General features: G+C 36.4%; 1 protein-coding gene across 7 annotated transcripts in view; it reads right to left on the bottom strand.

Moving 5' to 3' along the window:
* MECOM (MDS1 and EVI1 complex locus) overlaps window positions 1-24070 on the bottom strand; it is a gene marked incomplete at both ends in the record, with an annotated part of 591781 nt that overhangs the window by 40604 nt on the left and 527107 nt on the right. For all 7 annotated transcript variants that reach the window (XM_080695477.1, XM_080695478.1, XM_080695480.1 and 4 more), the window contains 4 exons: window positions 577-724; window positions 6430-6646; window positions 10362-10464; window positions 23310-23444. In XM_080695477.1, the coding sequence (XP_080551603.1) occupies window positions 577-724; window positions 6430-6646; window positions 10362-10464; window positions 23310-23444 (603 nt within the window). The remainder of the gene's footprint in view (window positions 1-576; window positions 725-6429; window positions 6647-10361; window positions 10465-23309; window positions 23445-24070) is intronic.

Raw genomic sequence — 24070 nt, 5'->3', positions numbered from 1 at the left:
AATTGGTGTTACCACAGTTCACAGTTACAGCCTAAGTGGAATACTATCATTTCACCCCTACTCTGTTCAATACTGGACATTAACACAGAGTTTTTACTTTTTGTAATTAGAACCAAGTCAAAATTTACAGTGAGGAAGTGAGTTAAAAAATCCGCAAATGAAGGAGTCTCCCATTCTTTCTGAACAGGCATTCAGAAACTTTATGTGACTTCCGCACACATTGCTATTAAGAGAAATCAGTAATGTGCATTGGATAAAAATTTCACTCCCCATAAGGCTATAAAACAACCCCATACTGGCAAGTCAGTAGCGGAACCAAAAATTTACCAAGGATGTCTGACACCTAGTTCTGGAACTCACCATTAAGCCTCACTTCCTCCCTTACAAAAATAAAAGGGTACCCACTAAGTGTTTTTATACACTCTACTAATGCCTTTTAACATACAACACTCAGCCTACTTTTCTCAAGATATTTATAGTTTCCCCTCTCAAGACTTGTTTTCATATATCGTAGCAAGTGATGGATTAAGAGAGAGCAGGCTGACAGAGAGGCCAAGAGCCTAAAATTCACTGTACCTTGGCACAGTTTTCACATTCATAGTGCTTTCCACTGTCATGTGACATCTGGTGGCGAATTAGATTGGACTTCCAGTTAAATGCCTTAGGACACTGATCACACTTGTATTCCCTTTCTTCAGTATGTGACAACATGTGTTTCTCCAAGCTGTTAAGAGAACAATAGATTTAATAAGACATGGTGACAAAGAACACATTCATAAACAGAATGTTATTACTAATCCAACTGGCTATTAACAAACTGAGAAGGAAAAAAAAATGAGGTGAGTAGGAAGAAGGAGAAGAAACAAGCTATGAGAGACAATAGTCCATTTATGTTTCCCAGACCTTGTCACCCACAGATGCAGAAATGTGGTACTGTTGTTTGAAAATGCGTTTGACACAGCGAGTAGAGACTACCTGCCAATTTAGGAGCATCACAAACAATGAGATGTTATGTTCAGTTTTGGATTTGCGACACAATTCTGACAGCAAGACATATTGTTAATATATGCTACATTCGAGCATAAATGCTCCAACAGAAGCGTTAAGAAAAAGCTTAAGAATATAGAGGCAAGAATTCTAATATATGTTACATCTATATGGAAAAACTACATTTATCTCTATCTTTATCACCATATGGGAAAGACATCAAACTAAGTATTCCATAAGCAACTTCCCAATATTGTCCTAGGATAGATAGATAAATGGATTAAAAGATCACAGAGATATGTGATGTGTACATGTATATGGGAATGTATATTTATATACAGGGGTAGATAGGTAGATAAATTTGAATTAAAAAAACAAAAATGTATAATATTTTAAGTAGGTGCAGTATTAGGCTCCTAAAAATATAAAATAAAACAAACAAAAACCAGTTTCTTATGAAGACAGTTTATGTTTTAAAGTTCCTCTGAATATAATAAATATTACAGATAATGAAGCTGGGCATGGCAGTGCTTGCCTGTAATTCCAGACCTTGGGAGGCTGAAGCAGGATAATAGTGGGTTCAAGGCCAGCCTCAACAAATTAGCAAGATCCTCTTTCAAAATGTAAATAAATAAAAGGCTGGGAATATAGATTACAGGTAGAATGCCACTGAGTTCAATTCCCACTACCAAAAATAAAACAAAACAAAATAAATAAAATACAGATAGTGGATTATTGTGATAATCAGATGTTTGTGATGTGTTTCTCAATTAAATATATATACACATAACACAATAACATGCTACCTCCAAGTATAGTGACCAAAGATTCTTAGAGAAATAGTCTACTTCAAATCTTATGAAGTATACAAGATGGGTTTTGAACATCTTGTTAATAAAAAAGCAAGAAGACTATAGATTATGTCAAAAGAATGAGGGTGCTAACTTGAAAAGATGCCCTTTGTCAAAGGAGAGGCAAATTAAGCCTCAACAATACTTTTTTTAACAATAATAATATTTAAATCACACAAACAAGCCCACCAGTCACCATTAGAGGAAGTTAAGTCAAATCACTATTCTAAAACTGGTAAATAAAGAGAAAAATACATGTGCATGTTTTGCTTTTTCTATATGAACTATACTTTAGGGTGACCAAATAAATAACAAAGGCCAGTTTTTCTCTTAGAATCAACTCTTAAAATAAATGATAACATATTGATAGAATTAGAATGCACTCATTTTACAGCCTTTACAGAATTAATGAGCGTTGGCGATCCATTCCAAGCCATCTGATGGAAATGCTATCAATGACGGGTTCTTGCTAAAACACTGACCCTAAATACTAACTAAGGCTTGGGATATAGCTGTAAGATTTTAGGAAAGAAAGGGGATGAAAAAAATGTTGAACACGCCAAGGATATATAAGCAGTAGAATCTAGACTAGAGAAAATGCTATAGGAAAAAAATCTGTTTCTTTCCTTCAAAAAATAAATTATAAGGCAAAAGGGAGAGAGAATATAACTAGGGGAACATTGAGATTAAAGACATAATAAGTTTGTCAACCAATTGCTATATATGGACCTTCTTTTATTCTTAATTCTGTAAATTATGAGATAGTGGGGAATTTGAGTTCTAACTGAATATTTGATAATATTAATAAATTATTTTTAAAATATAGCATTCAACTAATGTTTTCAAAGAATCCTTACTTTATATACACACACACACCCACACTTATGAATAAAATGATATAATATCCAGGATTTCTTCCAAATAATCCAAAACTACCAAGTACCCAAATATTTTTCCCATGCTTTTTTTTCTCTTTGAAATTAAAACTCTAATTTGAATATCAATTAAACCCTGTGTGTGTGTGTGTGTGTGTGTGTGTGTGTGTGTGTGTGTGGTGCTGGGGACTGAACCCAGGAACTTTCTACCTCTGACCTACAACCCCCAGCCTTATATTTATCTGTTATTTTGAAACTGAGTCTCACTAAGTACCTGAGGCTGACCACTAACCTGAGATCCTCCTGTCCCAGCCTCCCAAGTACTGGGATTACAAGCATGTACCACCATGCTTAGCTAATTAAAACCTTTTTGTACCAACAATATATTCTTCAGTGGTTGAGTTGAGTGGGGTCATGTTAAGAAAATGAAGTGCCCACTCTCTTATCTTGGTAAATTAGAAATGTCTTTCCCACACTTATTGTCTTCCTCAGCTGCCACCCTACAACTCTATCCATATTGGCACACAAACTTATTTTTGTGCCCCATGAGTCAGTCAAGCTGGAAACGCTATTGTAGTTGAGCGCAAGTGGGTGGAGATATCTCCATGAACACATGGTACCAGGAGAAAACAGGTGTGGGGAGTCATACAAAAGGCCCTATCTTTATTTTTTTATTTTTGTTTTTCGGTGGTACTGGGGTTCCTGGAAGCCCTTCTACCTCCGGGCTACACTCCCAGACCTATTTTTATATTTTTGAAACAGGGTCTCTTAAGCCAACGCAGCTGGCTTCTAACCTGAGCAATCCTCCTGTCTCCGCCTCCCAAGCGCGGGGATTACAAGCGTGCGCCACCATGCCCGGCGTAAAAGGCCTTATCTTTATCTACAATATGTAATATTCCACTAGCTGGAGAAGTTGAAATGCTAATAAGAGAGTTATAAGAGATATCATTAACTGTAGGTAACATGGAACTGAGTCAGGGACACCCTCTGAATTTGAAGGTGAGCTATTTTATAAATATTATTTCAGTACACTTTATATCAAATCATAAACTTCGAAACCTTTTGGGCAAAGATTAGCCTATACATTGAGTCTTATGCCTTCCTCTAACCCCCAAAACATGGTTTGTTGTAACAGGTATTATAAATGGACAGCATTCCAGGGGCAGAAGGAAGATAGCAAAGTAAAGGGGAATATTCTGCCTTTGTTTCTCCAAATCTAGTATAAAATCCATATTGTTCTATGGCATTATCAGCTGTCAGCTAATCTGTGATAAAAAACAAGAAGAAACACACAAGTCCTTTCACACAAAAACAAATTTATACTGTTTTCATAAACATAAAAATGATCCAGCCAGTCAATAGTGAGATTTCACTTTTCATATAATTTAATACCAACTTATAGAGCTTTACTTAGCCTTCTGGGTTCTTTTTAATCTTCTGTATATCAATCTTTGTTTCTTTTTTTCTCCTTTTTAAAAAAATCTTTCCTCAAGATTTTAGACAAAAGGTACAAAGCAGAAAGATGTTTCGTGTCAAAAGAATTTTTCATTGAAAATACAAAGCAGAATAAAGCATTCAGTAAAGTGGAAAATGTTCAAAGACTACACGTTTTGCATGTGGCTATTGTATAGAATTGAAGGACTGAAATTCAGTTGCAGGGTGACATGCCTATCCATCTGGCTGAACCACCAAAAGGTAAGTTTCGAGAGTTCACTTACTGTTTTCTACTGAATGTTTGACAATCAACTAAACTGACAGTTGGTTTCAGCATTAGGTAGAGTCATCTGAGGCTTAATCATACAGCTAGGTAGATTAATAAGCTTCCTCCACCCAAGAAGTGTTGTATAAACTTTCAGTAGGAAGTAAGAATTACATTTTACTGTTTGTTTTGTCAATTTTTACTTTATAATATAGCCCATTCTTTGTGAAAATAAAATCAAATAGTTTATGTTACTCCTCAGTAAGTACCTTCTCTACTCATGGTATTTACTAGTACCATTTTGTTTATTAATTGTGGCATGATTATATTTAATGGCTGTGGTTCGATATTTTTATTATAAATACATATTTATCAAACACATATAACCGATTTATTTTCTATGCAAACTGACATTGAGCGGTAGAGATGAATTTAAAGGGTGCTAGAAAAGCCTTCTTATTCCCCAAACTATTTTCTCTCTAATATAAAAATAAGGTCTGAATTTTCAAAGCTATAGATGTGTTCATTTCACTCAATCTCCTCAAGGAAGGGCTTAGACTTAATACCTGTTCATCATTTATGTCTTAAATTAAATGACTACTATATGAAATTCTTACCTAAGAGGAAAGAGAAGAGGATGAGAGCAATGAATGAAGATGAAAAAGAGAAGAGAAAAAGGAGCCACTAAAAAAATAAATGAAATGGTAAACGAAAGTGGGTGTTACTTGAAACGCCAACTGAGCTATTTGCATTCTTGTGTTAAAACAGTTGATACACAACCATTCCCATTGACACAATAACGTTATGCTCACTTGAAATTCCAATTATACATTCAAAGGATCATTTCCAGATTTAAAAGCAAAGCGATTAATATAATTATTTAAATCATTTGTGGATCAAGACAAAACACATTAAGTAGAAACAAACAAAAACCTATGACCTGGTTATTTATTTTTCTTAAAGTAGTATATTGCAGGATAATTATCAACACAATTTTCAAACAGTAGGTTCCAGAATTGTTGTATTCTCCAGTAGCAATTTTTAAATGTTCTTGAATTAATAAGAAATTAATAAATTTCTGAGATATTCATGTTGTTAAAAATAAACATTAAAAATTTACTTAATCTAGATTATCATGTTCCTTTTTTCTTTTAGGAAATGTAATACCAGGAAATCAAAAATTCTTCTCTCACTCTTTTATCTATGTGCAAGTGAAATTCATGAATTACATTGCTCTATCAATAGATAAAACATCTTTTAATGAGTACTTAGTACTACATCCAGTCTTTCTTTAATTACCTAAATGTTTCTAGAGGTAGCTTTACTGCTTCTTGACATATAACTGCTTTAGTTAGCATTATTTTTCCAGTACTCTTAGGTTTTGTCTCTAAGTTTCCATTCCCTATAAAATTAAGCCTTTAGTTCCCAATAACAGTACTATTTTTTTTTTTTTTTTTTTTTTAGCGGATTTGGGGATGGAACCCAGGGCCATTCGACCTCTGAGCTATAGCCCCTGCCCTATTTGTTTAATTCTTTGTTTTGAAACCGGGTCTCACTGAGTTGCAGAGAGCCTCACTAAGTAGCTGAGGCTGTCCGCAAACCACGATCCTCAGGTCTCAGCCTCCCAAATGCTGGGATTACAAGCGTGTGCCACCACGCCTGGCTATAACAGTAGTATTTAACATTGTTAAATAGTTACATAGGAATTGGAGATGTAGCTCAGCCTAGTACGTCCAAGTCCTTCAGTTTGATCCCTAGCACTGCAAAAGCTTATCAACAACAATAATAAAATAATTATTTTCTATCTGACAACAGCATAACCAATTCCAACTTCATTGTAAATATTTTACAGGTGAGAGTTTCCAAGGGGGAGAATTATTTTTCAACATGTCAGTAGCATATCTATCTGGTTCATTGAAATTCCACATTTCCCACCTGCATGAATTCTCAAAATTCAGCACACATTTTATTGCAGAGTAAATACACAAGTTTTGTGGTACAACATGCCATCTCTAACCTTTGCAAATCAGGAAAAACCTGGTCACATTCCTTACACTCCTGGATGGCGTGTATCTCTCGGAGATCATTCTCACTTTCAAGTTTTTGTGGGAAGTCCTCCTCCACCATGGAGAAGGCTGAGTGCGGCGTGCTGCAGGGGAACTTCTGGTGATCCGCCAGCTCAGCCTTGGACTCAAAGAGCTGGTCACAGTCCTCACAGCGATACTGCCGTTCTTCTGTGGAAACAATTCAGGTGTTACTAGGAATGAGAGGCGAGGAATTAGGGAGTCCAATCAGTTATCTTATTGAATTATACAGGATGTAATTGAAATTATTTGATTGTAATTTCTGCCATGTCGATTTTAACATGGATTAGAAATAACATGTAAAGAACTCAAAAGAAAATCTGGAATTATAACATAAACAAATACTGTGGCTAAAGTATCTGACTCCTGGTCAGATAAAATCTTATGATTAAACCTTTCTAGGTCTTGAGGATACCAAAAGTAATAACTACTATGTCCTGAGCACCATCCATTTTTTTAAGCCAGTATCTGGATTATTGATATTCCTTAAAACCTGAGTGAGAAATTAAAGGTATGATTTTTATCCCAGCTTTTAGAAGAGAGTACTACGATTCAGACAAGTTAAGGAATCAGTCAGGAAGAGTGGCCCAAGTGGTAGAGGCAGGACTTGAGTAATCTCTGAAGCATGTTCTGCCCCTCAGTCAACACCATGTTACGGGAGGGCACAGGGACACAGGGCCCCGTGGGAGCCATGTTTCTGCCTGTCATTATCAGTACACTTGGCGATGCTTCAATATTCATCATCTCTTAAAATGAAGCGCAGAGTGATTTTAGTTCCTTTCTAGGATAACTTATGGTACTTTAGGACCAGTGCTAACTGATAGAACTCTGTTAAATAGCAAACATATTATGAATAGGCACTTTGAACAAATAAGGTAAATAAATGGTAGTAGTAGAGACCAGAGGTAATAAGGTTACAAATATAAGGTAGGGAGGCTATTGTTTCTACTCCTCGTTGTCCATAGTCATGAGCCCCCCACAAGGACACACTCCACAGATCATGTAGATACAACCGTAGCCATCTTGAAAACAGCTCTCAGTGCTGTAAACCGGGCAGACAACATGACATATGATGCCTACCTCGTAGACCTTCAGCCAAGGAAGAGGTTGCTCTTCAGCAGTTCTGACCAAGTACTTATGAGAAAATATTTTGGTCACCTACCAAATGCCAAACACTTTAGTAGAAAGTGAATATAGAAGAACTCAAGAGGACACACATGTGAGCACAGAACTGTGATACATTTTGGAACATGCATGCACAAGGCCTGTGGAGAGCCATGAGGAAAATGTCTGGTCCATCTAATCTGGGGAAATGTGGTTCAGAAAAGGTGTTATCATAAGAATCAGCCTGGTGAAGTGGGAGGAGGGGGGACATTTCAGGGACCGGGAATGAAATGGACAAAGGGTGGAAACAAGAAGGAAAACAGCCACAAAAGGTAGAGCTATGGGAAAGCATGACAAGCTTAGAGCGTGCATGTGAGGGAGGAATGGGAAATCAGGTCAGAGACGGTGGAGGGTCACTGGGGCTCTTTAGATGCGTTATGAAAGTAACAGAAAGCCACTGCAAGCTGGGATGCAGGGATGCACTCAGCCTTGGTTTTTGGAAGAACTGTCCCCAGCATCAGTGTGAGAAGCCTAGCAGAGGCCCAATGGAATTAGTATGCAGATTCAATAATTTGTGGGTTGATTTTGCATGTAAGGGTTAAGAAAAAGGACAGTATTATGAAATAAAAACACATCAGCTCTGGAGACAGGAATGTGAATGACATTAACTCATTCAAGAAAATGTTTTTTATAGTTTGTAATAATGTTCTCATATTAAAATCCCAGCCAGGAATTCCAAAAGAAATAGAACCTCCAGGTTACATAGTACATGACAAAGGTCTAGGTGTTAGAGACAGCGAGGACCTTCCTTTGAATACTGACTACACTACTTCTTAGCCATATGGTCTTACTAGCCAATTGATTCAACCTTAGTCTCTCTCTGCTAAATGAATATAATTCCTCTCTCTCATGTTTTATCTATATATAAAAGATTAAATAATGCATAGAAAACATATAATATCTAGCAGAGTAGATATGCAATGTATGTATTTTATTCTTCCCTAAATTAAGTCCTAGACATACAAAATCATCATTTGGTATAATAAACCTTACATATAAATATATGGTATATGAGCCGGGTGTGATGGTGCACACTTGTAATCCCAGTTCTTGGGAGGCTGAAACAGGAGGATTGCAGGTTTGCTACCAGCTTCAGCCACTCAGTGAGGCTCTCTGCAACTTAGTGAGACCCTGTTTCAAAATAAAGAATAAAAATAGGGCTGGGGGTGTAGCTTGGAGGTAAAAATGCTCCTGGGTTCCATCCCCAGTACTACAAAATAAGTAAATATGATGGGCATGGATATAATTCATATAAGTACATATACATAATAAATATATGTAAAGACATATAAACTCAGAAACAACTGAAGGATCTTAAAGAAAGGCAATTTAGGAATGGCAGCCTAAAAAAGCAATAGTCAGTTCTACCTTGCCCTTTTTGGAATAAAAAGCTAATCATTTATATTCCAAAAAGTAACTGGAAACATTTTCAATCTAACATTTACAGATGATTAGTGCACTGTACCCCAGAAAGCCCAGGTTACATTTTGATCATCTGAGCACCCATCCACTGCCAAAGCTCCCTTTTCTGTGGAGCCAGACTCCCCATCCAGGTCCACGCTCTGTGAGACCTGGGAACTCCATCCAGGTCTCTAAAGTCAATATCAAAGTTTCCAAGAGGAAAACTAATAACCAGAGGCAGCCCCAGATACAACTGGTATAACCTAAAAAAGGCAGAAAAAATGTTCAGATAGAGAGAGCCAGCCGGTAATGGCAGGTTCCTTCCCAGAGGTTCAGAGCCAACAGCCAACATTCTCCCCTCTGGAAAGCTGAGGGGTATAGGGGAGCCATGGGATGGTTCACTCTTCCAGTGGTCTTTCCAAACACAAAATACTCTAAAGACACCTATATTATGCTGAAACAAGTCTCCTATATTAGGAGAGAAGAACTGAAAAGAGAAACAGTATTCAATTTTCATCTCAATAATACAGATGAACACAAGCAAAACTGTCTCTTACCCTGACCTGAAGATGCATGATAACTAATACTAATTATTATTATTATTATTACCATTATTATTAATATTATTATTCTCATAGGGGCGTTCTATGCTATAGCCCTAGCACTTTTCTTCTCTTTTTCACTTTTTCATTTTGAAACAGGGTGTCTCTAGGTTGTAAAGTGCCTTGGTAAGTTGCTGAAGCTGGCCTCAAACCTGTGATCCTTCTATCTCAGCCTCCGAAATATTTGGGCTACAGGCATGTGCCACTATACCTAGTGTATTATTATTTTTAATTCCTATCCCTTTCTTTTGATTTAGAATAAGCCTCTGGCAAATAAAAAATTCTGCAGCTCTAAAATTTCCTCATCTGTACTTTTCCTCCTGGTGTTCTTCCCCATAGGGAATAAACCTATGGGTTTATTCCCATAGGAGCATCTTTCCTAGTAATAGGACAGTGTTAGGTTTTAGGAAAGCTCAAGCTCTCCTTTGTCAAGTGTTGACAAAGGCATAAAGAGACGTTTCTATACAGATACTCAAAAATCCCTCAACTTCACTTCAAGGAAGAACTCTGCCTCCTACAATTTTATCATAATATCATCCAGACATCAGTAAAAGAAAATAACAAAGAGAATGAATTTGTCAAAATGAAATCCACCAGCCAGGGAAGCTAATAAAAAACACCAGTGGTGCTGGCCCCTTCAGAGGTTCATCACAGTCTGCAGGCGAGGGTGATGGTCCAGTGCTGTGAGTGGTACTGACCGTGAATATCAGGAGCCATAGTCTCATGGGGATAGTCTTCGCTCTTCATGAACAGCAGGAGCTCCTCTCCCGGCGCAATGTCTGTGACTACTCTATAGAATATCTTCAGAGGCCAACAAGAGGAAGGGCAGGAAAGACAGAGAAGCTTATATTAACACAGAGCAGGACATACAGTAAAATATCTGTACATTTTTTCATATTCTTTTTGGAGGTACTGGATATGAATCTAGGGCATTCTACCTCTGAACAACAACCCAGCCTCTTTTACATTTTATTTTCATTTTTAAATGGAGTCTTGCTAATTTGATGAGGCTGGTCCCAAACCTGTGAGCCTCTTGCCTCAGCCTCATAAGTGCTGGAATTATAAGTGTGCATTACCACATGCAGCCATTTTCTCATACCTTAATAAATATATTCCTTTTTAATTTTCTAACCAAAAGAATTGTGACTTCCTACTTTAAATACTGAAAATGAACCCTCTGGTGAGAAATAGAAAGTTGTCATTCTCAAACCAGTTCTTTTCTTTTCCTCTCTCTCTCTCTCTCTCTCTCTCTCTCTCTCTCTCTCATACTAGGGATTTAACCCAGGAACATTCTACCTCTAAGCTACACCCTCAGGCCTATGTATGGGTGTGTGTGTGTGTGTGTGTGTGTGTGTGTGTGTGTGTGTGTGTGTATTTTAAAACAGGGTATCACTCAACTGCTGAGGGTCTTGCTAAATTGCTGAGGCTGGACTTGAGGCTGAGGCCCTCCTGCCTCAGCCTCCTGACTATTGAGATTACAGGCATACACCACCACGCCCAGCTACAAATCAAACTTTCTTAATGTGAGGCTTCCTGTGTCACATTTTCCCTCCAGAATATTTAACAAAGAACTTTCCATTCTCGGAATTCCTTAAACCACCTAGCAAACCACACACATACACCTGAAGCTCGTCTAGCAGTAGCCTGAGCAGGTCAGCAATCAGCACCTTCTTGACCAGGTGTTCTGTAGGAAACGGGGCTGGAAGGATCAACATAAGGAATCAGCAAGGTCTGTAGCAAACAGAATCCAAGAACAACATCTTGCTTTTAAGACACTGTATCCCTCTCTGACCAATCAGCAGGGTGCTACCATACCCAGGCCTCCTGCCCTCAGGACCAGCTCCTGAATCTCTTCTTTGGAAGGAGGCATCATGCCTTTTATTGATCCATTTATCAGGCTGGGGGTGGGGCTTATGACGCTGGCCTTCTAGCAAAGTGTTGAGGAGAGGAAGGATTCAATGAGTCTGTTAATGACTGACGGAAAAGCTGTGTGGCAAGTGGAAAGAACCCAAACGTGGAATTTCCAGGAGCTGCCTACCTTGCGGAAGCAGCTAGCTGACTTGGGCAAGCCACTGGCCAAGAGATGCATCCAGGCAGTGGGTTTTTTCCACTTAAAACAGCATATAAGCATAAAAGTCTTCACGATGTTTATTCACTTTAGCATAAAAGGGTTCTAGCTATTTTATCTTACTCTAGGATTATTTATTAAACAACAATTCTATAACTAGATAGAGTTGTTGGAAGAAAGAATAAAATTGTACAATTAACTAATGAAAGCGATAAGTCTGTTCTGACAAAAACCTACAAAACTCTGAGAAGACGATTCCTTTGTCTTGTATCTTCTCTCATCATTACCAGTGAGAGGGATTTTCCCCCCCTCTTCTAATCCTGTTACTAAATTGCTCATAAACAAAATTTCAACCTTGGTGAGCCAAAGGAAAGAAAAAGACCCAGATTCAGATTCTAAATACCTGATCCACACACACACACACCACAAAAGCACCACCACCAAAACAAAAGCAAACAGAATCCGAGCCGGCCGTGGGGGCGCACGCTTGTAATCCCCGCGCTTGGGAGGCTGAGACAGGAGGATTGCACAGGTTCGAAGCCAGCCTCGGCTACTTACTGAGGCTCTCAGTAACTTATGAGACCCTGTTTCCAAATAAAATATAAAATAGGTCTGGGAGTATAGCCCGGAGGTAGAAAGCCTCCGGGTTCCACCTCCAGTACACCAAAAAACAAACAAAAAACAAAAACAAAACAAACAAACAAAAAACCCAGAATCCAAGAACAACCAAAAATAAGGAGAAATCATCACACAGATCGGGACACCCTACTAAGAAGCAGAAAGAATACTTCCTAAGAAGATATTTCTGTTAACTGTGGTCTCTTGCAGGACCATGGATATTTCAAACTGAGAAAAGCCCAGCAAATTAATATCTTGTCAAATCAATAGAAATGTTCATATTTAAATTGTATTTATCTACTTGTTTATCTTTTGAAAAGCTGAGAACATTAAACCTAAGTATGTGCCTCTTTATTCCAGTAGGTGGCTCTAAAGTCCAAATGTTTGTTTTTCTATTAAAAAAAAAAGACCAGAGAACAAAATTGTACTAAATTTTAAAAATACCTCAATGAGGATTATTTTCTGCTTAGTCTCTTTCTTGTCAAAATGGGTTAATTTATTTCATTCAGTAGTATTTTAATGACCGGAAGTTCATTTAAAATAATGCCAAACATAAAAGTGTTATATAGTGCTATAATATAACCAAAAATTCTTTATGTCTTTCCAAATATAGAATCTAGACTATCAGAAAAAACACTTCTGTCCTGTTTCTCTAACAAGAGCAGTAAATTTGCAATTAGAATATAAGGCCTAACCTTCATATCCTCTCTTCTTTGGAAGTACACTAAGAGAAACAGTTTCACTTAAAAAGTTTACCAGGTTAAAAAAAAAATCACAATCATGTGTGAGTTTGCTTTTTCCCTCTAACCCTTCCAGTTAAATACTAATTTTCCTTAGCCTTCTAGTTAAATACCCTGTTTCATTCTAGAGCCCTATTTCCCCTTAGAAAACAATAGGCTTCTCTCAATGGTGTGAATCATCTCTTTTTTGGCATCTCTCACAGGTTTAACTTATTAATTTCCTTTCCAACAACATGTTGACATTTGAATTGTGACATATTAGAACTTTTTGGTGGCTTCTCGGAAATTGTGAGGTTAAAGAGACATACTCTGAAAGACAGTAAAACAGGGCAATTGTCTGGTTGGGGATGCTGCTTAACATGCGAGGTCATTTTAAGAGAGTATTATGATATCATTATTTCTCTGTGGTCCACTACTAATCATATCTCTTTAATTCTAATGATTGAGATCTACTCAATCCAATATGAACAGAATAAGAAACAAAAGAAAGTGATGGATACACGGTAACTATATATTATAAAGACAATTCTCTTTCCAGGGACATAGATCACTACTGTAATTTCCCTTTAAGTGTCCAGATTGTCATGTCAAGAATATTGAGTGCATAAAAAAATAAAAGACATGGAAGAGTGTTGATGTTGGCTTTATTTACTGGAGGTAAAAGGTGACATTCCAGGCCATGAAAGGCAAGGAAAAGCAGAGTAGATTTTTAACTTCAGGGTGTTCCTTTTGATTTTAAGTGAATTTTTATGGTGCTCATGAAACTGAGGTTTGAAAAGCACTGGCAAGCGCCAGATATAATGAGGGCAGATTCTGAGCATGCTTTCCCATCTAGCAGTAATGTGCCCCCAAGTCCCTCTCCCACACCCTCCCAGATCTGTCCTCTGCCCACACTGCTCCCACCACACTGGATCTGCGTAGCTCTCTCACCTCAGGACCTTGAAGACACTTAAGTAAAAGTATGTTCTCCTCAATGACAACAGCCCCAAAGCACAAGCTGAATACCTTAAGCCAGAGATGTCTAACAAATAAATTTAGTCTAATTTCTAACAACAAAAACAACAGTAATATACCAGCCAGCACTTAAGAAATGAGAGGAGTCATTCAATCTAAAACAAAAATGACAATTGGTTGCCTTGAAACAATGACATGGGGAAGTTATGGGACACAATGTTGGAGGATCAAACCTTTCTGAAAATGCCGTATTTATTTTTTATGTTATAAGGGAGTTCTTTTTGGTAAATGAAAATATAACCAAGAACAAAAGTGATTTATGTAAACTTTCTCATAGATTTGTATTCTTATAAAAATGTATTTAAAATGTCTATAAAAATCAGTGTATCTCCCAAATCTCGGCTATACTGCAGTTCCATGAATCATATGTCATCTGAGTTAGGTACCAGAAGCAGAGACACTACTAAATATTAGCTCTCTGATTTTACTACTGGGGAAAATGGAAGGTAGTTAATTACTCTATTAAATTCATTAAAAAGTTAACAGATCTCCCTTCCCATCGGAGTTTAGTGAAAAAAGTTATCTGGATCCAAAACAAAAAGGTACTGAGTCTGAAATTTTGTGATGAATTCATCCCAATTATATAAAGAAAGCCTCAAAATCTTAAACACTTAGAAAAAGCTTTAACTGATGCAAAAAAGCTGATACAAGTGTTGTCTGCTATCTCTCAGAACTTTCCATTCAGAGGAAAAAAAACCAATATTCCCAATATAATATGAAAAAAAAAACAGAGGAATAGGTCCTAGCATAAGAAGATATGATTATTGTGTGAATTATATTTTTTTTAAAAGTCAGGATAAATATTTTAAAACTATGTTAACTCCTGCAGCATTTTCTACGTGGTATCTAACAGTAAATTCCAGAAACACAACATGTTATGAACATGTCCCACTCTTCATATACTTGAAACTTTGAAAGTTTAGTCTTTATATTTCATCACATAAAAATTTTATTTTTTTAGTATCTTGCTGGACATTTTGCTTTACCAGAGAACTATATTTCTATCTTTGTAAGCATAGACACTATATTTTAATCTCTAGATATCTTCATTTATAAAGATACATATTTATAGTAAATGTTGTAATAATAATTTGTTCATTATTTCATTTTAAAATTTTGTTAAAATAGCACACTACTAAAAGTTCTGAATATTTATTTTAAATTCTAAATCCTTCAAGTTGAAAGTACTAGAAATCTCAAAATTATTTAGTCTTAATATTGGTAAAATCCATAATTTAAGGCATAACTATACTATTTTACATACAGATAGGAATCAAAGGCTTTAAACATAATTATTGTGCTTCATCTGTCTTAACCCAATGTTGAAACCAGTTCTAAATGCAAGAATAGCTGTTCAATTGAACAAGGTATAAAAGGCAGTGGTGATTTGATTTAGCAAACTTTAGACTTCCAAAAGGCACATTTTCACACAATGTTGTATATAAAAATATATATGTTCCTGATTATGTCATATATCTGTGTGTGGAATATAAATGTGGCAAAGTATACATTCTGAGGAAATTTTTATACTTATATAAAATATTAGCAACCTTGTATTACATACATATACTACATATAAAGTAATGCTGAATTGCATGTGGTTAATTCTAATTCTGTATACTTAAGTTATATGTATATTTATACATTATATTACATAGACCTTATATGTAGCTGGAATTGGAATTAATTGAAATTAAATATATTTCATTAAATAATCACTTTCATTCATTGTTTTAAGTCCAAAAGAACAACACTAATGAGAGTATGGAAACTCGTAAGTATTCTGGTAAGAAAATAGACTTTCAGAATAATTTGATTTATACTGTGTTCGACCACCTCCTCCTTCAAACTGATGTTATTATCTGTATTTATCAGTGACAACAATGTGGTTTATTATCCTTTAGAATAGAAAAATCCAAAGTCTGTCTAAGTAGCCTTGCTGTTCAGTTTGCATGCTTGGATTGATTTAAATATTATGTTTATATTATTGAGATAGAAGAAAATTTGGTTATAAGGGAGAAAAGAAGAAGAAAAAGAAAACACATCATTCATTTTTAAAAGATGAACAAAGCCAAGCATGGTGGCACACACTTGTAATCCCAGTACTTGGGAGGCTGGGACAGAAGCATCACACAGGTTCGAAACCAGCCTCAGCTACTCAGTGAGGCTCTCAGCAACATAGTGAGACCCTGTTTCTAAATAAAATAAAAAAATAGGCCTGGGAGTATAGCCCAGAGGTAGAAAGCACCTGGGTTCCATCCCCAGTACCACACACACACACACACACACACGAACAAGCTTTCATTGTTATGAATTCCAATCTGTTTTCCTGGTCAAGCCCTAGACATTTTATTTATGCTTATTAGACTGCATTTGGCATGTATAAAAATGACAGAAGTGTGAATTATGAATGATCTTCAACCTATTCAGGAAGTTATAATAATTGAAATAATACAGAAATGGACTCCCTCAAAGATCTGTACTGAGAGACAACTTTTTCAGGCTATTGCTATCTTTTCACTTTGAAGTTGACAGTTGATTTTTGTCCTCCTCCAGCTCCCATCATCTGGCCTAAATACGTCATCTTCTATAGTTTCCTTCAGTGTACCTCTAGGACATGCTGACTGGAACTTTCACATTTGGAAGGACATCAGGGAGGTCTGTGATAGTGTACAGGTCTGAGTAGATTGAACATTTAATAGGAACACATTTATCGGTCTTGGTGCTGCACAGAGGTTGTACCAGTGTGCAGACACATGTGCATATGTGTCATAGTTTCAGGAAACAACATGGCTTGAACTCATGGCTTACCCTGAGCAATCTAGGAAATCCAATTCAGTAGTTAAAGAATGACGTCAAGATTGGGGTCCTGGCGGAAGGACCCTAAGAGGCATTCTAAGCTTAATTTTAGTAAAAACTAAAGAGAAGGGTCTTCAACAGACAGAGATTACTGACAGACATAAATTTGTCCAACAAAATGTTAACTTTATCATGACTAAACTTTGGCAAAGCAAACACCCTCAGTATTCTCTTTAGGGTCATAGTCTAAAATCAAGAAAATATTAGCAGACAACAGTCAGGTACTATCCTGCTCTGTTTTCAAGATTAAAAGAAAAATATTTCCACCGGATCAAGATATTACTAAAGTTTTTCTTCTCTGAATAATTAACTCTTTGTTAATAATATGAAGAGAAACTAGCTATAATCTGCTCAATGAAACAAAATAAATAGACTGATTATTCCAGTTTTTGTACACCCAGGACAAGTGATAAAGAGCCATTTATTATAACCAGAGCCTACAGTGTCCCCAACCCAGAAACCTTACAACTTGATTTATAGATAACTTCTAAGGATCTCTCTACAGAGCCCACAAGAAATATCCACTAGCCATCGGTCTTGAAAGTGGCCATTTTGCCTGATTCCCTGAAGCCTTTCTGATGGACATTCTGAATGATTCCCGAATGCTTGGTAAAGTTTCCATCATTACATTTTAAGGAAGCAAAAGGTCATCTCTAAGTTTTTACTGCAAAGCTGAAGACTTTCCTTGTGTCCTGATAGCTTGTGAAATACTCTGATAACTACCTGTTGGACATCCTCCCAGAAACAGCTGGAGTCTATTGTGGGTATGATCCTTGGAGATCTTCCTGAGTAAAAGGTGACACTAATTACTGAAAACGCGCATCTCATACTTCAAGTCGCCTTCTTTTCAACTCATGTGCTCTGCGAACCTTCATAAGAGCCCTGGTATGGATTGTATGAGTGCTGGGTCCTGGGCGCTATCACGTGGGTCAGAGAGCTGCTGCCGTCTGTTTCGCCATGTAAATGTCAAATAGCAAACTAAGAGACAGCTTCATCTTCGGTGCGGGAAGTAACTTATCAGCCAGACAACAGCCATAAAGTCAGCCTAGGCACTGTCCACAAAGCCAGTCCCTGGGTATTGCCAGCTGGCATTCATCTTAAAACAGCAGAGCATAACTTTGGTATAAAAGTGGAACTTGACTTAAAAGCAAAGAAAATGCCCAAAGCCAATAATAATTTTAACATCAAAAGGAGTCGTGCAAAATGGGGCCAGAAATCCTTGTAAAGGAAGAGTAAATTAACAAATGACCTGACAGTGGAGGCAAACATTTTTTAGAAAGTGGGAAGAGGCTAACAAATTACATTTTTGCTTTACACATAGCTGATTTACCTTGCTTGTTTGCACAAACTCTATTAATTGAATGATGCAAGAAAATGGGGACTTTTCTCCCTCACTAATAAGCCAAAGAAAATAACTTGATAATTGAGCCCATAATAACCTTGCAGCAATAAGACTGTTCCAGGGTCACAGGGTCTGAGAGAGTCACTCACATGGACCTAAGGAGAGCTAGAACCGGTGTGCCAAATCAGCCGTGATGGTCCTGGAAGCAGTTAAAACTTTATAAGGTAAAGCACAAATGAGAACAATGCCTGTTCTAACTCAGAACACTGCAGAGCCTCGCTGCTGCTCATTAACCACAAGGGAACTGGCAGAGTCCCCCATGTGCATTCGGACTTTGTATTCCCTAAGGGGCACTCATTCTTCTAGATCTCATTTCTTCAAAATAGACATCAGGCCTTAGATAATCTCTTATCGACACATTTCTTTTTATTCAGAGTGAACAGCAGACTTCTCTCATTCTACTTACTAAATACCAGCTGTCAAGGGCCTGTTTAAAAATGAAAGGACTTATCACCTTGTGTAAATGACAAGATGAATAATGTCTTGGGTTTCTGAGAACTTTATTTGACATGAAGACCACGTTAGGGCAGGCTGGAAGTTTGAATGAGATTGCAATCCTTCGTAGGATGTGGAATACATGCATACATATATAGAGAAAATATCACCTCAAAGCACATCCTTCAGCACTCTGATTGTCACGAGTAGAAAGACACGTCTTGTTTAAGTGTAAAAAGTCAACGTACATAAACTGCACCCTCATCATCGTAAGATGATGTTACCATTACCATCAAGTAGCATTTGAGTAAAACGTCTGTGTACAGAGAACTATTCCACAGATACATAAAACTTGTACATATACCAAAGATGAGAACTGACTTTTTTTTTAGGTGGATGAGGCCTCTACAGGTAGCCTTGCCTTTGATCCTTGGCGAGGATATAGAAATGTGGGCTTAAGAGTGGAGTTATCAAAGGACGGATGCAGAGAGGCGAGGTGAGGCCAAATGCAAAGCAATGGGCAGCATTGTCCAACCAAAATGGTTCAGCAGAGTAAGATACCTAAGAAACTTCAACGGAAAACACATCAAAATATCTTGATTAAAAAAAAAACTCTGACTGGGCGTGGTGGCACACGCTTGTAATCCCCGCGCTTGGGAGGCAGAGACAGGAGGATCAAGCAGGTTCGAAGCCAGCCACACTGGCTTAAGAGACCCTGTTTCCAAATAAAAATATAAAATAGGTCTGGGAGTGTAGCCTGGAGAAGGGTTCCATCCCCAGTACCACAAAAAACAACAACAACAACAACAACTCTGTAAATCATTTCGATGTTGGTTTCCTTGACATAAAATAGATGCTTCTGAAGTAAGGGAGTAAAGCAAGGCTTGGATAACTGGTAAACTGTTCTTAGTGTCCTCTGTATATCTGACCTCCTTGAGGACCTCCTCTGGAAAAAGCTTTTCTCATCCAACCTTCTGCTCTGTTCCCCCCTTGCTCTCCCTCCCAGGGCCAGTTCTTGTTCCTGAAAGCAACCAAGGGCAATTCCAAATTGTAAAAGTGTTTCAGCATCGTCTTTCTCAGTAAAATTTCCAGCTAAACATTCTGCCACAGCATCGGAACCACAGAGCAATGTACAGAAACTTCAAGGACTAAAGGGAAAATAATTAGGACACCAAGGATCAAGAGCCTTGGGTGTTTTTAATGGTTCTACTCTTTTATGACCTGACTATGATTGTGGTCTCAATTTACTAGTGGATTTGGTGTGGCCTTTTTTTAAATATAAAGATAAATTACTGTAGTTAATACAATACTTTCAGGGGGAATATCAGTCAGAAGCTGCAGTTATGTAGAAATTATGGTTTAGAAGGGATGCCAATGATTTTAGAACTTCTATCTCCAAAAACACCACCACGGTGATTTTGAAAACACGAAATGAAAAGATGTCTAAAATCTTTCTAAGCAGCATTATCAAGAAAGAAAGCTGCCACAAAGCTCATTCAGGTCTAAAAAAAAAATTCTAAAATAAAACAAATCTATTGGAAAATCTCAACCAAGGAAAATCGCCTCAATAAAAGAGTTTTGAGAAGGTACTGAGAAAATATTAATTCAATGGCCTTTGCTTTTGTTTTTATAATATAGAACAAATTATATCCTTTATCCATTTTACATTCAAACCAAAATCCACATTATTTCTAAGAGGTCCTCCACCCCAAACAAATCAAGCGTGGATTTCATTCAACATACATGTTTTGACAGTGCCACTATGATCAAACTATGTTATAATGTTATCAAGTATATTTCTTTTCTTTTATAAAGTTCCTACACACCCTCTGCGTCATTACAAAACTGATACAAATTCATTAAACTTGATTTTCTTTGGATGGACATTAGAATTTTTAAAAGTGTCTTCACAAAAGTACACTAAATTTATGCACTATTGTTTTGTTCAGGATAATCTTTTTCCTTCTTAGATTATTTAATCATAACCATGACTAGATTGGAGTTAAAAGACTGATCTAAAATTCTTTCTTTTTAGAGTTGAGGACTTAGACCTGTCATGTTATTTATTTTATAAACCCAGCCTCCTTCTAAGAATCAAAGCTCAGGGAAACACTCTTTACAGTTTATTATAAAGTGCTACATTTGCCTTTCTGTTGTTCAGGTGAGCTGACATCGTTAATGTTTAATAATTACTTCTGATCCAGGGTTCCTCTCTCTGTCTGGATATTAAATAATACCTCGAGCAGTGGGAGTGTTCATTATGTGATGAGTTGTGCTTATTCACCATTTGGCAGCTCCTATTCCTCATGGAAAAGAGAGCGAAAAAGCAGACCTAGAGAAGAACCCCTTTAGTCAGCTCTTTTTATCATTGTACCCATTCCAACACTCACATTTCAAAGCTGCTCAAATTGCTAGTCTTAATTCACTTTTAGAAAATGCATATGAGTTTATAAACGAATATGCTTACGATATGTGGACGCACTATTTGGGTGACTTTTCTCCTTTGTCTTGTCATGGGCGAAGTGTGACTGTGTACATGTAAAGCTATCGCACAAATCTGACTTTTACCTCTGACTTTCCTCTCATGTTGTTTATGGGTGAACTTACTTGACCATGCAATATCAATTTCACAATTATGTCATTTGATATGCTCTTTGTAACCATCTTAGATTTCTGCCAGCATAACATGGAATTTTTAAATGAGTACTTAAAGAAATACTAAGTATGTGTCTAATAGTGACCTTATATGTTTTTCCTTATTAACTATTTTCCCTGGTTCTTCAGTCCAAATAAGCAAACATGCTATTCATTAAAGTATGAAACCATCATATATTCTTTGGGAAAGAATGCCTTTTTACAATGTATATTTTTAAAGTAATTATGGTAAAATTATAAATGCCTACTCTAATGAGCAACCTAATTCATAGTTAGGAAGAGCAAAACAGTTTTCCTTTTAATGCAGTCAAGCTCCTCACTGACAAGAGTACATTTATTATAAAACATTAGACACATAAGTGAAAAAATTGCTACATGTGGACTTGTATTGGCTACGTCCCATTCTTAAATCAGTTTTACACTAATTCTACAACAGTTTTGTCTAAGAAAACAGCTCTCATAGTCAGTAAATAAAATAAGTAATTATATGGCATAATTGTTATTTCACCTAGAAGGTATTTTTGAGGTCTTCCAGATCCTTTTTTAGAAAACATAACGTCAGCAATTTACTTACAACACCTATCTACTTCCCGTGTCTACAAACAGTGAGTACTCAAAAAATGTTTGCTGCTGTTGGTGACAGTAACTCATATGATAGATTTGAGATATTTTCTGTTCACAATCAATAGCTAATTTAATAATGCTTCCCTTTGTCAATAATGCCTCTTGTTTTCTTACGGCAAAGGGAAAAACAATTGATTGTTTTATTATCTTTGATATATGCTAAAGATTTTTAAGTGATTCCTATTTAAACCTAATTTTACAATTTACTACCTCGTGTAGAGTTTAGGCAGTAAAAATTATCTGGTAGCTGGTAAAATGCCAAGGAATAATCTCATAACGATGATTGAAAGAGAGTCTTAGACCATATGACGCTAGCTTTATTTAACAGCTTACAATTGGAAACATCTAATTTAAACTTTTTCTTTTTCGTGGTTGTGATTTCATAGTAAATTTGCCAGGCAACCATTTCAATATGGTCTTGAAACCTATTTGATTTAGGTAACCACTGGGTTAAAAGAAATAAATGATTATAACATGATTGAATTCTGACCCAATGATGTTTGTTTATAAAATAAAAAGTAACAGATTGAACTTCTTGCCATTTTAGATGTTGTCACAATAGGTTAAAAATTCATAATCTAATTTTATTAAGTACAAAATACATAGCATGATTTTCCCATGATCTTTGTTTCATAGCAACTGTAATTAAAGTCAACCTCACTGCTTGGTCTTCCATAATCTTACAAAGCAATGTCCAGCAGTGATATTTTTAAACTTTTTCAAATATACAGAAAGAGAATACTTTGATTATTCCAAAAGTTTTCAGATTAGGAAAATCAATACAAAATACATAAGCAGATAAGTCTGCAGCAATATCATACGCCTATCTACCTACTATTTCAAATAAAACCATGTAACAGTTCAATTCTAATTTCTGCATAAACTCACAAAGTATTCTTGGTCAGCTCAATGCTTTCTATGAATGTACTTAGTCTGATGGTAAGAAAAAACTGCAAAGAAATAAATAAGTAGTTGGTTTTGAAATCATTAAGTCACCCTGAGAAAGCCGAAGCATGTATGAAAAACTCCAGGACAAATTGAATAATTACTCAAAGAAAGTAGTACTGAAAATGACTTCACTCTGCCTCTTACTTATGTCTGTGCATTGCCTTTCACCATCCCAACAAACAGGCCACAAGGGTCTACTGCAGCTCGCTGTTATTTTTATTTTTCAGGCTTCACTGATACTTTAGTGCTTTCAAAGAAAGACAAGAAAATCTTTACAACATACCTGATCATTTATCTGGCATGCAACGAGGTTGTGTTGATCATAACAGCCAGCGAACCTGATGTACTTGAGCCAGCTGCCTACATCTGGTTGACTGGCATCTATGCAGAACTTCACATTGCAAAACTCGTCTAAAATCTGTAAGGAGGAAGATGAGAACAATCAATTGCCACATCAGTCCATTCATGAAAGTGATTAGTTGCTTCAAAATATTTCAATGAAACGTGCATTCCTCTTTTGTACCCTTAAAAGAGAGAAAAAGTCAGACAGCATGCATATTTTTAACGGAGGAATAATAGCAAGTTATCTGGGAAATGACAATGTGCTGCTTTTTTAAGAAAAAGGAATAAAGCAATTGCAGGTTATTGCACAAACTGATTAATTGGTTTCAAAACATGCTTGTTTCCTTTATTATGCATGAATGAGTGCGAATGACTTAATGTAATCTAATGCATTTGATAAAAATAATATTGAATAGAATATAGTAACATAATATTTCTAAGCTAAATAGTCGATACATAGGTTTGGATAATAGTCGGTAATTTACGTTTGGATAGTCATCTCATATAAGTGTGTATTTTCACATTTTTGCACCTTAAGTTAATTCAGTTGAAAACTTTAAATATTTTCAAGTTTGTTTTTCTAGTTTTAATTCATCACCATGAAACAATTAAATTGCAGTCTTAATTGAAGGAAATGAAAAGATTTGTCCCATAGATGTGTCTGACAACCAAACAAAGAAAAACAAATGAAAATAATTGACA

Source organism: Muscardinus avellanarius (assembly GCF_963383645.1).
Source record: "Muscardinus avellanarius genome assembly, chromosome: 5".
In the NCBI taxonomy this organism is placed as follows: Eukaryota; Metazoa; Chordata; class Mammalia; order Rodentia; family Gliridae; genus Muscardinus; species Muscardinus avellanarius.
This window is presented reverse-complemented; position numbering and strand designations above follow the sequence as displayed.